This window comes from Agelaius tricolor, unplaced genomic scaffold, assembly GCF_023055355.1.
Source record: "Agelaius tricolor isolate 1412-34295 unplaced genomic scaffold, bAgeTri1.0.p SCAF_54, whole genome shotgun sequence".
NCBI lineage: Eukaryota > Metazoa > Chordata > Aves > Passeriformes > Icteridae > Agelaius > Agelaius tricolor.
In genome coordinates, this window is record NW_027269314.1 from 1,706,523 (window position 1) to 1,719,008 (window position 12,486).

Below are 12,486 nucleotides of genomic sequence, written 5' to 3' on the forward strand. Positions count from 1 at the left end.
CACTGTTCAGCTGAGTTTCTGTGCTGTTTCCCAAGTCCAGCTCCAGAATCCTGGATGCCACAGGAGTTCCTGTGCTCATTTTCCCAAGTTCAGCTCAGGAACCCAGGATGCCACAGGAGTTTCTGTGCTGTTTCCCAAATTCAGCTCCACAACCCTGGATGCCACAGGAGTTTCTGTGCTGTTTCCCAAATTCAGCTCCACAACCCTGGATGCCACAGGAGTTTCTGTGCTGTTTTCCAAGTTCAGCTCAGGAACCCTGGATGCCACAGCAGTTTCTGTGCTCAGTTTTCCGAGTTCAGCTCCACAATCCTGGATGCCACAGCAGTTTCTGTGCTCAGTTTCCCAAGTCCAGCTCCACAATCCTGGATGCCACAGCAGTTTCTGTGCTGTTTCCCAAGTTCAGCTCAGGAACCCAGGATGCCACAGCAGTTTCTGTGCTCATTTTCCCAAATTCAGCTCCACAATCCTGGATGCCACAGGAGTTCCTGTGCTGTTTCCCAAGTTCAGCTCAGGAACCCTGGATGCCACAGGACCAGAACTGGCACAATTCCAACCCAGCTCCATTGGAAAATACAGCAGAAAATAACCCAGAGAACATTCCCTGCCCACAGCATCAGCCCCAGCTCAGGAGCAAAGAATTCCAGGCTGGGAGGGGCTGGGCTGGAATTCCCAGAGCAGCTGGAGCTGCCCCTGATCCCTGGCAGTGCCCAGGCCAGGCTGGACACTGGCACAGTGAAAAGTGGAGGATCAGGATCATCCTTAAGGTCCCTTCCCACCCAAAGCACTCCAGGATTCCCTGATCTGTCAAACATCCCAGACACAAAACCCTAATAAAATATAACACACATAATCCTAAAAATAATAAATATCTAACATAATCCTAACATAATCCTAAATAAATATATACACATAATCCTAAAAAATACCCAAAAAAATTGGAGCTGGAGCTTCTGTGTCCCAGCTGGGCACAGGGAGGTGCCAAGCAGGGAATGGTGATGGAAAACACCCAGGGCAGGCACTGCCCTGCAGGAGCTGAGCCAGGAATTAGGGAGCTCAGCTTAACTCCAGCCCTGCCTTAATCCACCCAGGAGCTGCCCACGACCTCACTGAGCCTCCTTTCACTGCTCTGATCCCTGAAAATTCCCGTTTTCTGTTCCACAGCCTCACATCTCCATGATGCTGGCTGAAGTCCCAGCCTGGCTGATCCATTCCCACCCCAGGTACAGCATTCCTGCTTCTCCTGCAGGGAGCACCAAACAGGATGGGTACAGAGCCCCAGGGAACAGCCTGGAAAGCAAACACACACCTGGGAGGGAGCAAAACCCGGGGAGGAGCTGCTGGCAGGACACAAAAACCACAGAATCGGGCAGGCAAGTACAAGAAGCACCTGGAAATCATTGCCAGGGGACAAAAAAAGCCAGGGAATTACAGAAACCACCTGGAAATTGTTTAAAGTGGACAAAAAAAGCCAAAGAATCAAGCAAGGAATTACAAAAATCACCTGGAAATTGTTTAAAGTGGACAATAAAAGCAGGGAATAACAAGAATTACCAGGAAATCATTGCCAGGGGACACAAAAGTCACAGAATCAGGCAGGGAATTACAAGAATCACCTGGAAATCAATTGAAGAGGACAAAAAAAAAAAAAAAAAAGACAGGGAATCAGACAGGGAATTAGGAATTACAAGAATCACTTGGAAATAATTTGAAGACAACAAAAAAGGCCAAAGAATCAAGCAAGGAATTACAAGGATCACCTGGAAATTGTTTAAAGTGGACAAAAAAGTCACAGAATCAGTTAGGGAATTACAAAAATCACCAAATCACCTGGAAATAATTTGAAGAGGACCAAAAAAAAAAAAAAAAAAAAAGCCAGGGAATCAGGCAGGGAACTACAGAAATCACCTGGATGTCATTTAAAGAGGACAAAAAGGGCAGGAAATAAGAATCACCTGGATATTGTTTAAAGAGGACAAAAAAGACAGGGAATAAAAGAATTAGCAGGAAATCGTTTTAAGAGGAAAAAAAAAGTCATAGAATCAAGCAAGGAATAACAAGAATCACCAGAAATCATTGCCAGGGGACACAAAAGGCATGGAATTACAGAAATCACCTGGAAATTGTTTAAAGTGGACAAAAAAAGCCAAAGAATCAAGCAAGGAATTACAAAAATCACCTGGAAATTGTTTAAAGTGGACAATAAAGGCAGGGAATAACAAGAATGACCAGGAAATCATTGCCAGGGGACACAAAAGTCACAGAATCAGGCAGGGAATTACAAGAATCACCTGGAAATCATTTGAAGAGGAAAAAAGGTCATAGACTCAAGCAAGGAATAACAAGAATCACCTGAAATCATTGCCAGGGGACACAAAAGGCAGGGAATTATAAGAATCACCTAGAAATCATTTGAAGAGGGGGAAAAAAGGCAGGGAATAACAAGAATGACCAGGAAATCCTTGCCAGAGGACAAAAAAGTCACAGAATCAAGTAGGGAATTACAAGAATCACCTGGAAATCGTTGGAAGAGGAAAAAAAAAAAGACAGGGAATCAGACAGGGAATTAGGAATTACAAGAATCACCTGGAAATAATTTGAAGACAACAAAAAAGGCCAAAGAATCAAGCAAGGAATTACAAGGATCACCTGGAAATTGTTTAAAGTGGACAAAAAAGTCACAGAATCAGTCAGGGAATAACAAGAATCACCTGGATGTCATTTAAAGAGGACAAAAAAAAGGCAGGGAATTACAAGAATCACCTGGAAATCGTTGGAAGAGAACAAAAAAGGCCACAGACTCAAGCAAGGAATAACAAGAATCACCTGGAAATCATTGCCAGAGGACACAAAAGGCAGGGAATTACAAGAATTACCTGGAAATAATTTCCAGAGGACACAAAAGTCATGGAATCAAGCAAGGAATAGCAAGAATCACCTGGATATCATTTGAAGATTACAAAAAAAGCTACAGAATCAAGCAAGGAATAGCAAGAATTGCCTGAAATCATTGCCAGGGGAGACAAAAGGCAGGAAATCAGGCAGGGAATAACAAGAACCACCTGGAAAACATTTAAAGAGGACAAAAATAAAGGCAGGGAATAACAAGAATCACCTGGAAATTGTTTCCAGAGGCCAAAAATTCACAGAATCAGGCAAGGACTAACAAGAATCACCTGGAAAACATTTAAAGAGGACAAAAATAAAGGCAGGGAATAACAAGAATCACCTGGAAATTGTTTCCAGAGGCCAAAAATTCACAGAATCAGGCAAGGACTAACAAGAATCACCTGGAAAACATTTAAAGAGGACAAAAAAAAGGCAGAGAATAACAAGAATCACCTGGAAATCATTGCCAGGGGCACAAAAGTCACAAATCAGGCAGGGAGTTACAAGAATCAGCTGGAAATTGTTTCCAGAGGACACCAAAGTCACAGAATCTGGCAGGGAATTAATTACAAGAATCACCTGGGAATCATTGCCAGGGCACAAAAAAGACAGGGAATAACAAGAATCACCTGGAAATCATTTGAAGAGGACAAAAAAAAAAAAGAAAAAGAAAAAAAAGGCAGGGAATCAAGCAAGGAATCCCAAAAATCACCTGGGAATAAACACTGAGCCCTCCCAGCCCCTGGCACCACAGGGACAGAGACAGGAGCCACACCTGAGCTGCCAGGGCCATGAAAGCACCGAAAAGGGACAATTCCTGCTGGGGCTGGGGCAATTCCTGCTGGGGCTGGGGCAATTCCTGCTGGGCCTGGGGCAATTCCTGCTGGGGCTGAGGCAATTCCTGCTGGGGCTGGGCCTGAGGCAATTCCTGCTGGGCCTGAGGCAATTCCTGCTGGGCCTGAGGCAATTCCTGCTGGGGCAATTCCTGCTGGGACTGGGGCAATACCTGCTGGGCCTGGGGCAATTCCTGCTGGGATTGAGGCAATTCCTGCTGGGGCTGAGGCAATTCCTGCTGGGCCTGGGGCAATTCCTGCTGGGCCTGGGGCAATTCCTGCTGGGCCTGGGGCAATTCCTGCTGGGCCTGAGGCAATTCCTGCTGGGCCTGGGGCAATTCCTGCTGGGCCTGGGGCAATTCCTGCTCCAAAAGCAGCTCCCAGGGAAAGGCAGGAGGGCTTTGCAGCCTGTGGGATTTTAAAGCACAGAAAAGACACAAAACTGCGGTGAGCACACCTGGGTGGCTCCCAGGGCTGCTTTAACTCATCAAATGCTGATTAAAAAGCCTTGGAATTTATCAAAGGATGCTGAAAAATCCCACAGGAGCTGCCCAGGGCTTGCAGAGCTCAAGATGATGAAGCAGAGAGGATTAAAAAGTGACTTAATCCAGGCTGGGCTGGAGCCAGGAGGTGACACCAGGTGTACAAGGACACTGCAGAGGAGCAAGGACAGCAAAACATCCCCGGGGGGAATAAAAACTGATTTAAATCATTTAAACTGCTTTTAAATTACTGAAACTGCTCTAAAACGCTTTTAAATTCAGATATCACAGGGCTAGGCCTCAGTATTGCAGGGAAATGGGGGAGGTTTTACCCCATTTTATGGGGGGCCCTAAGGAAACCCCCACTGTCACCCATCTCTAGAACGACACAGGCCAGTGCTGATTAAAAATAATACAAACAGGTTTTGTAACATAGAACACAAAAATAAATACAGACCCAGCTCAAGGGGACAGAAAGAGCAACAAACTTCAATTAAACACAAGAAAAATGAGAGCACTGGGGTATCACAGTCAGCCAAGAGCTGGTTTGAAGTCAAAAAGTTTCTCTTCCTTTAAAAGCTTTTCAAACACTTTTCTTACAAACATTTTTTGTAATATTTAATACTAAATATATTGTTCAATATATCAATATATACAAAGATCTATAAAAATATATCTATTTTTATATATTTAATACTAAATATATTGTTCAATATATCAATATATATAAAGATCTATAAAAATATATCTATTTTTATATATAAAAATATTGGTATATATTTATATAAGTACATAGAAATATATAAAATATATCATTTTATATATAAAATGCATATAAAGTATTTATATATATATATATATATACACACAAAATCCAGCTCAAGGGGACAGAAAGAGCAACAAACTTCAATTAAACCAATAAAAATGAGAATATTTGGGTATCACAGCCAAGAGCTGGTTTGAAGTTAGAAAATTCTTCAAACATTTTTATTACAAATATTTTTGTAACACATAATACTAAAAATATTTTAAATATATATAAATATATATATAATGTATAAATATATATCTAAATACAAACCCCAGCTCAAGGGGACAGAAAGAGCAACAAACTTCAATTAAACACAATAAAAATGAGAGCACCAGGGTATCACAGCCAAGAGCTGGTTTGAAGTTAGAGAAAGTTCTTCAAACGTTTTTATTACCAACATTTTTTGTAATACATAATACTAAAATATTTTCAAATATATCAATATATAAAAATAGATATTTTATATATAAATATATAAAAATATATAAAATACATCAAAATATATATATAAAATAAATCTCTAAATACAAAACCCAGCTCAAGGGGACAGAAAGAAAAAAACTTCAATAAAACACAACAAAAGTGACAGCACTGGGGTATCACAGCCAAGAGCTGGTTTTAGGTTAGAGAAAGTTCTTCAAACGTTTTCATTTTGTAATACATAATACTAAAAATATTTTCAAATAGATCTATATAGAACTATATATTTTTATATAGAAATATATATTTTATATATAAATATATATTTTATATAGAAATATATAATTTTATATAGAAATATATATTTTTCTATAGAAATATATATTTTTTTATATAAAATAGATCTCTAAATACAAACCCCAGCTCAAGAGGACAGAATGAAAAAACTTCAATTAAACACAATAGAAATGAGAGCTCTTGGCTATCACAGTCAGCCAAGAGCTGGTTTTAAGTTACAGCCTCTCTTCCCTAAAAGGATTTCTGACCCTGCAGAATTAAAGGAATCTCCCAAACCCAGACCAAGAGAGGACCCAAAATCCCTCTGTGAATTCAGGTGTGAGCAGAGAGAGCAGGAGATGCAATTAGCAGCCGTGGGTGTAATTAGGAGAGGCTGGAGGGCAGGGAGAACAGCCTGGACGGGATCCCAGAGCACCCCAGGATGCTGAGCCCAGGGTCCTTCAAATGCCACCGAGCCCTGGCAGGGCACAGAGCCCTGGGCTGCGCTGCCACCGGGGTCCCCAGTGCCACCATGAGGCCCCAGTGCCCTCAATGGGATCCCCAGTTCCCTCAATGGGATCCCAGTGCCACCATGAGGCCCCATTTCCCTCAATGGGATCCCCAGTGCCCCTCATTGGGGTCCCCAGTGCCACCAATGGGGTCCCAATTCCCCCACTGGGATCCCCAGTGCCCCCAATGAGGCCCCAGTTCCCTCAATGGGATCCCCAGTGCCCCCAGCAGGATCCCAGTGCCCCTCATTGGGGTCCTCAGTGCCACCAGTGGGGTCCCCAGTGCCACTATCTATGATCCCAGTGCCCCCATCAAGATCCCAATTCCCCCATCAGGGTCCAAATTCCCCCATCAGGGTCTCAATTCCCCCATCTGTGATCCCCAATTCCCCCAGTGGGGTCCCCAGTGCCCATCAGGATGATCCCAGTGCCCCTCATTGGGCTCCCCAGTGCCCCCATCTGTGATCCCCAATTCCCCCATCGGGATCCCAGTGCCCCCAGCAGGATCCCCAGTCCCTCTCATTGGGGTCCCCAGTGCCCCCATCAAGATCCCAATTCCCCCATCAGGATCCCAGTGCCCCATCAGGGTCTCAATTCCCCCATCTGTGATCCCCAATTCCCCCAGCAGTGTCCCCAGTGCCCATCAGGATGATCCCAGTGCCCCCATCAGGGTCTCAATTCCCCCATCAGGGATCCCCAATTCCCCCAGTGGGGTCCCCAGTGCCCATCAGAGTCCCAGTGCCCCATCGGGGTCTCAATTCCCCCATCAGGGTCTCAATTCCCCCATCAGGGATCCCCAGTTCCCCCATCAGGATGATCCCAGTGCCCCATCAGGGTCCCCAGTTCCCATCCCAGGCTGCTCCCCCCAGCTGCAGCAGCGCTGGGAGGGACCCCAAGGAGGCCCCTCCTGGCAGGAATTTGTGCCCCTGGCATGTGCCAACCCTGCTGGGCTGGGCTGGAGCCCACCCACCCACAGGGACCAAGGCTGGGACCCTCAGCTGCCATCTGAGCCCTGGGAATGTCCCTGAGGAGCCAGGAACCCATGGAAACCCAATTGTGCACCTGTGAAATGCCAACTCTGCACAGCAAAGGGGTCAGGAACCCATAAAAACCCAATTGTGCACAGCAAAGGGGTCAGGAACCCATAAAAACCCAATTGTGCACCTGTGAAATGCCAAATCTGCCAGCAAAGGGGTTAGGAACCCATAAAAACCCAATTGTGCACCTGTGAAATGCCAAATCTGCACAGCAAAGGGGTCAGGAACCCATAAAAACCCAATTGTGCACCTGTGAAATGCCAAATCTGCAAACCAAAGGGGTCAGGAACCCATAAAAACCCAATTGTGCACCTGTGAAATGCCAAATCTGCCAGCAAAGGGGTCAGGAACCCATGGAAACCCAATTGTGCACCTATGAAATGCCAAATCTGCCAGCAAAGGGGTCAGGAACCCATGGAAACCCAATTGTGCACCTATGAAATGCCAAATCTGCCAGCAAAGGGGTCAGGAACCCATAAAAACCCAATTGTGCACCTGTGAAATGCCAAATCTGCCAGCAAAGGGGTCAGGAACCCATGGAAACCCAATTGTGCACCTGTGAAATGCCAAATCTGCCAGCAAAGGGGTCAGGAACCCATAAAAACCCAATTCTGCACCAATAAAAGTCCAATTCTGCAGACCCAAGGAATCAATAAAAGCCCAGTTCTGCAAACCAAAGGAACCAATAAAAGTCCAATTCTGCACCATCAAAAGTCTAATTCTACAAACCAAAGGGATCAGGAACCAATAAAAACCCAATTCTGAACCAAAAAAAGCACAATTCTGCAAACCATGGGCGACAGGAACTGATAAAAACCAAATTCTGCAAACCAAAAGAATCAAAGTCCAATTCTAGAAACCTAAAGGAACTGATAAAAACCCAATTCTGCAAACCAAAGGAACCCATAAAAACCCAATTCTGGAAACCAAAGGAACTCATAAAAACCCAATTCTGCACCTATGAAATGCCAACTCTGCAAACCAAAGGGGTCAGGAACTGATAAAAGCCCAATTCTGCACAGCAAAGGGGTCAGGAACCCATAAAAACCCAATTATGCACCTATTAAATACCAACTCTGCAAACCCAAGGGGTCAGGAACTCATAAAAGCCCAATTCTGCACCAGAAAAAGCCCAATTCTGCAAACCAAGGGCAGCAGGAACTGATAAAAACCAAATTCAGGAAACCAAAAAACCCAGTAAAAGCCCAGTTCTGCACCAATAAAAGCACAATTCTGCAAACCAAAGGAACCCATAAAAACCCAATTCTGCACCTATAAAAGGCCAAATCTGCAAACCAAAGGGGTCAGGAACCCATAAAAGCCTGATTCTGCACCAATAAAAGCCCAATTCTACAAACCAAAGGAACCAATAAAAGCCCAATTCTGCAAACCAAAGGAACCAATAAAAGTCCAATTCTGCATCATCAAAAGTCTAATTCTACAAACCAAAGGGATCAGGAACCCATAAAAACCCAATTCTGAACCAAAAAAGCACAATTCTGCAAACCAAGGGCGACAGGAACTGATAAAAACCAAATTCAGGAAACCAAAAAACCCAGTAAAAGCCCAGTTCTGCACCAATAAAAGCCCAATTCTGGAAACCAAAGGAACCAATAAAAACCCAATTCTGCAAATCAAAGGAACCCATAAAAACCCATTTCTGCACCTATAAAAGGCCAAATCTGCAAACCAAAGGGGTCAGGAACTCATAAAAACCCAATTCTGCGCCAGTAAAAGCCCAATTCTGCAAACCAAAGGAACCAATAAAAGTCCAATTCTGCATCATCAAAAGTCTACTTCTACAAACCAAAGGGATCAGGAACCAATAAAAACCCAATTCTGAACCAAAAAAAGCACAATTCTGCAAACCAAGGGCGACAGGAACTGATAAAAACCAAATTCTGCAAACCAAAAGAATCAAAGTCCAATTCTAGAAACCTAAAGGAACTGATAAAAACCCAATTCTGCAAACCAAAGGAACCCATAAAAACCCAATTCTGCAAACCAAAGGAACCCATAAAAACCCAATTCTGCAAACCAAAGGAACCCATAAAAACCCAATTCTGCACCTATGAAATGCCAACTCTGCAAACCAAAGGGGTCAGGAACTGATAAAAGCCCAATTCTGCACAGCAAAGGGGTCAGGAACCCATAAAAACCCAATTGTGCACCTATAAAATACCAACTCTGCAAACCCAAGGGGTCAGGAACTCATAAAAACCCAATTCTGCACCAGTAAAAGCCCAATTCTGCAAACCAAAGGAACCAATAAAAGTCCAATTCTGGACCATCAAAAGTCTAATTCTACAAACCAAAGGGATCAGGAACCATTAAAAACCCAATTCTGAACCAAAAAAAGCACAATTCTGCAAACCAAGGGCGACAGGAACTGATAAAAACCAAATTCTGCAAACCAAAGGAACTGATAAAAACCCAATTCTGGAAACCAAAAAACCCAGTAAAAGCCCAGTTCTGCACCAATAAAAACCCAATTCTGCAAACCAAAGGAACCAATAAAAGCCCAATTCTGGAAACCAAAGGAACCCATAAAAGCCCAATTCTGGAAACCAAAGGAACCCATAAAAGCCCAATTCTGCAAACCAAAGGAACCCATAAAAACCCAATTCTGCACCAATAAAAGCCCAATTCTGCAGACCCAAGGAATCAATAAAAGCCCAATTCTGCACCAATAAAAGCCCAGTTCTGCAAACCAAAGGAATCAATAAAAGCCCAGTTCTGCAAACCCAAGGAACCAATAAAAGCCCAGTTCTGCAAACCCAAGGAACCAATAAAAGCCCAGTTCTGCCAACCCAAGGAATCAATAAAAACCCAATTCTGCACCAATAAAAGCCCAGTTCTGCCAACCCAAGGAATCAATAAAAGCCCAATTCTGCAAACCAAAGGAATCAATAAAAGCCCAGTTCTGCCAACCCAAGCCCCAGCACTCCAGCCTGGCCCTGAGCTGAGCCCTGGGAGTTCCTGGAAGAGAAGCCAGCCTGGCTCCTGGACACACAATTATTCCATGATGCCCACAAGAAATGAGTCACCTTTTATATAAAAAAAAATAAAAATAAAGTTTCCACCATCCTCCTTTCCTGCCGCGGGCGTTCACTCTGAGCCGGGCCAGTTTAACTCTGCCATCCTTGCTGATCATTAATTGTAATTAAATGTCCCCACATCCAGCAGTGAATGAATAAAACCCAAACCCCTCCCAGCCCGGATATTTCACAGAGTTAAGTGAGTTCTGTGTTTCTCCTGTGGAAATGCAAAACTCCACATCAAACCCAGCTCCTCACCTAACTATAATATCAAGAGACGAGATCAGCTGCACTTTTTGTCCTCTAAAATGGAAATAAAAACACCCACACTCCTCACCCCGGCAGCTCCCACCCATCCAAACCAGGTTTTGCAGAATAATAAATCCCATTTCCACTGCTCGGTTTGCCTTGAGAAGCTTCATGGGAGAAGTCCAGGAAAGAAAAGTGCAAGAATTCCCAATAAACGAGGGGATGGGCAATGCTGGAGCACACCCAGGGCTCTGCTGCTCCATAAATCCCAAAGTTTCCGTGCCCAGCCCGGTGCCAGCGCCGCAGCATCGCCGCAAATCCCAGAGCTCCGAGCCTCGGCTGGGCAGGAGCCAGGAGCTGCTCCAGGGGTTCCAGCCGGGAAATTGGAGCAGGGAAATAAATCCAGGGGAGGCTCCAGCCCTGAGCGCAGCCAGCCCTGCCCAGCCGGGGCTGATGCAGAGCAGCCCAAACCCCAAATTCCCCTCCCGGAGGCACCGGGCTGGCCTCGGAGATAACGAACGGCGTTATCTGTTCGCGGTTTAACCCCGGTTATTTCTCAGGGTTTCCGTGATGTTCCCGGTGATCGGGAGGAGCTGGAATTGCCCCCATCCAATGTTCGGGTATCACAAATAATCCCCATCCATTCGGGTATCACACACACACCTGCCTCGGCAAACGCCTTGGGGGGACTCAAAGTCCTTGGGAGAACTTCTGCAGCACTTCCAGGGCGGGGAACGACGGGGGAATTACAAGGATGGGGGATTTACAAGGACGGGGGAATTACAAGGATGGGGGAATTATCTCAGGGTAGCGATGTGACTTGGTCCAGCAAGCCACAACAGGGCTCGGATGTGGATAACTGATCTAAAATAATGCCATTTTTTAGGAAATCGGGCGATTCCTCATCAGACGCAGGTTACCACTAACATCACGCCGGGTACCGGGGCCAGAGCCGCGCTGCCCAAAGCGAAGCCCCGGGAACGGCGGCCCCGGAGGGACGGGAAGGACGTGACGGAGCGGGGAAGGGGCGAACCCCGCCGAGGGAGCGGGGCTGTCCCGGGGGGCAGGGAGAACAAAGGAGCAGCCCGGGGGTGACACCGGCTGGCAAAGGGCACGGGCGGCGCTGCCCCGGTAACCCCGCAGAGCCCCGCCGGGAGCGCCCCCCGCATCCCCCCGAGCGGCACAGGATGCGCGCAGCCCCCGCGGTCCCGCACCTGAGCGTGGGGCCGATGCAGGCCGTGTCGGTGCTCTCGATCTCGCGCAGGATCCGCTCGTGCTCCGCCGCCGTCTCCAGGCTCTCCAGCTCCGCCATCTTCGGCCGCTCCATGGGGCCGCTCCACCTGCGCGGCCCCGCCCGGCCCGGCCCGGCCGGCAGCGGCACCGCCGGGGCTGCTCGGCCCCGCTCCGCCACCCGCGCGGGGCACCACGGGACATGTAGTGCGGGAGGGGCCGCGCCGCGCGAGGAACCACGGGAGATGTAGTCCGGGAGCGGGGCTGGGCCGCGAGGCACCATGGGAGATGTAGTGCGGGAGGGGGCCGGGCCTGCGCGGCCGCTCCGCCCAGGAGGGACGGACGGAGCAGCGCGGCCCCGGGACTGGGGGAAGATTGGGTGGGGAGGGTGTCGTACCCATCAAGGGGACACAGCCCCCTGAATGAGAGCCCTATGGCAGTCCCCGTGCTGTACTCAGGAGAGGACACAGCCCCATGGCACTGTCCCCGTGTCCTCCCCGTGAGGGGACACAGCCCCATGGCTTGGACACCTCTGTGAATGATACAGGCTCATGGCACTGTCCCCCTATTGTGCCCAGGAAAGGACACAGCCCCATGGCACTGTCCCCGTGTGGTACCTAGGAGAGGACAGAGCCCCACAGCACTGTCCCAGCGTCCTCCCCATGAGGGGACATGGCCCCATGGCTTGGACACCTCTGTGAATGACACAGCCCCA

At 46.9% G+C, this 12,486-nt stretch overlaps 1 protein-coding gene across 3 annotated transcripts in view; it reads right to left on the reverse strand.

The window, feature by feature from the left end:
- Positions 1-11,973, reverse strand: part of EXOC6B (exocyst complex component 6B) — a 312,471-nt gene extending 300,498 nt beyond the window's left edge. For all 3 annotated transcript variants that reach the window (XR_011684023.1, XM_071455767.1, XM_071455766.1), the window contains exon 1: positions 11,756-11,973. Coding sequence is in view for 2 of the 3 variants with exons in the window: in XM_071455767.1 (XP_071311868.1) it covers positions 11,756-11,868 (113 nt within the window). In the remaining variant the exon portion in view is untranslated. The remainder of the gene's footprint in view (positions 1-11,755) is intronic.
- Between the last annotated feature and the right edge of the window lie 513 nt (positions 11,974-12,486).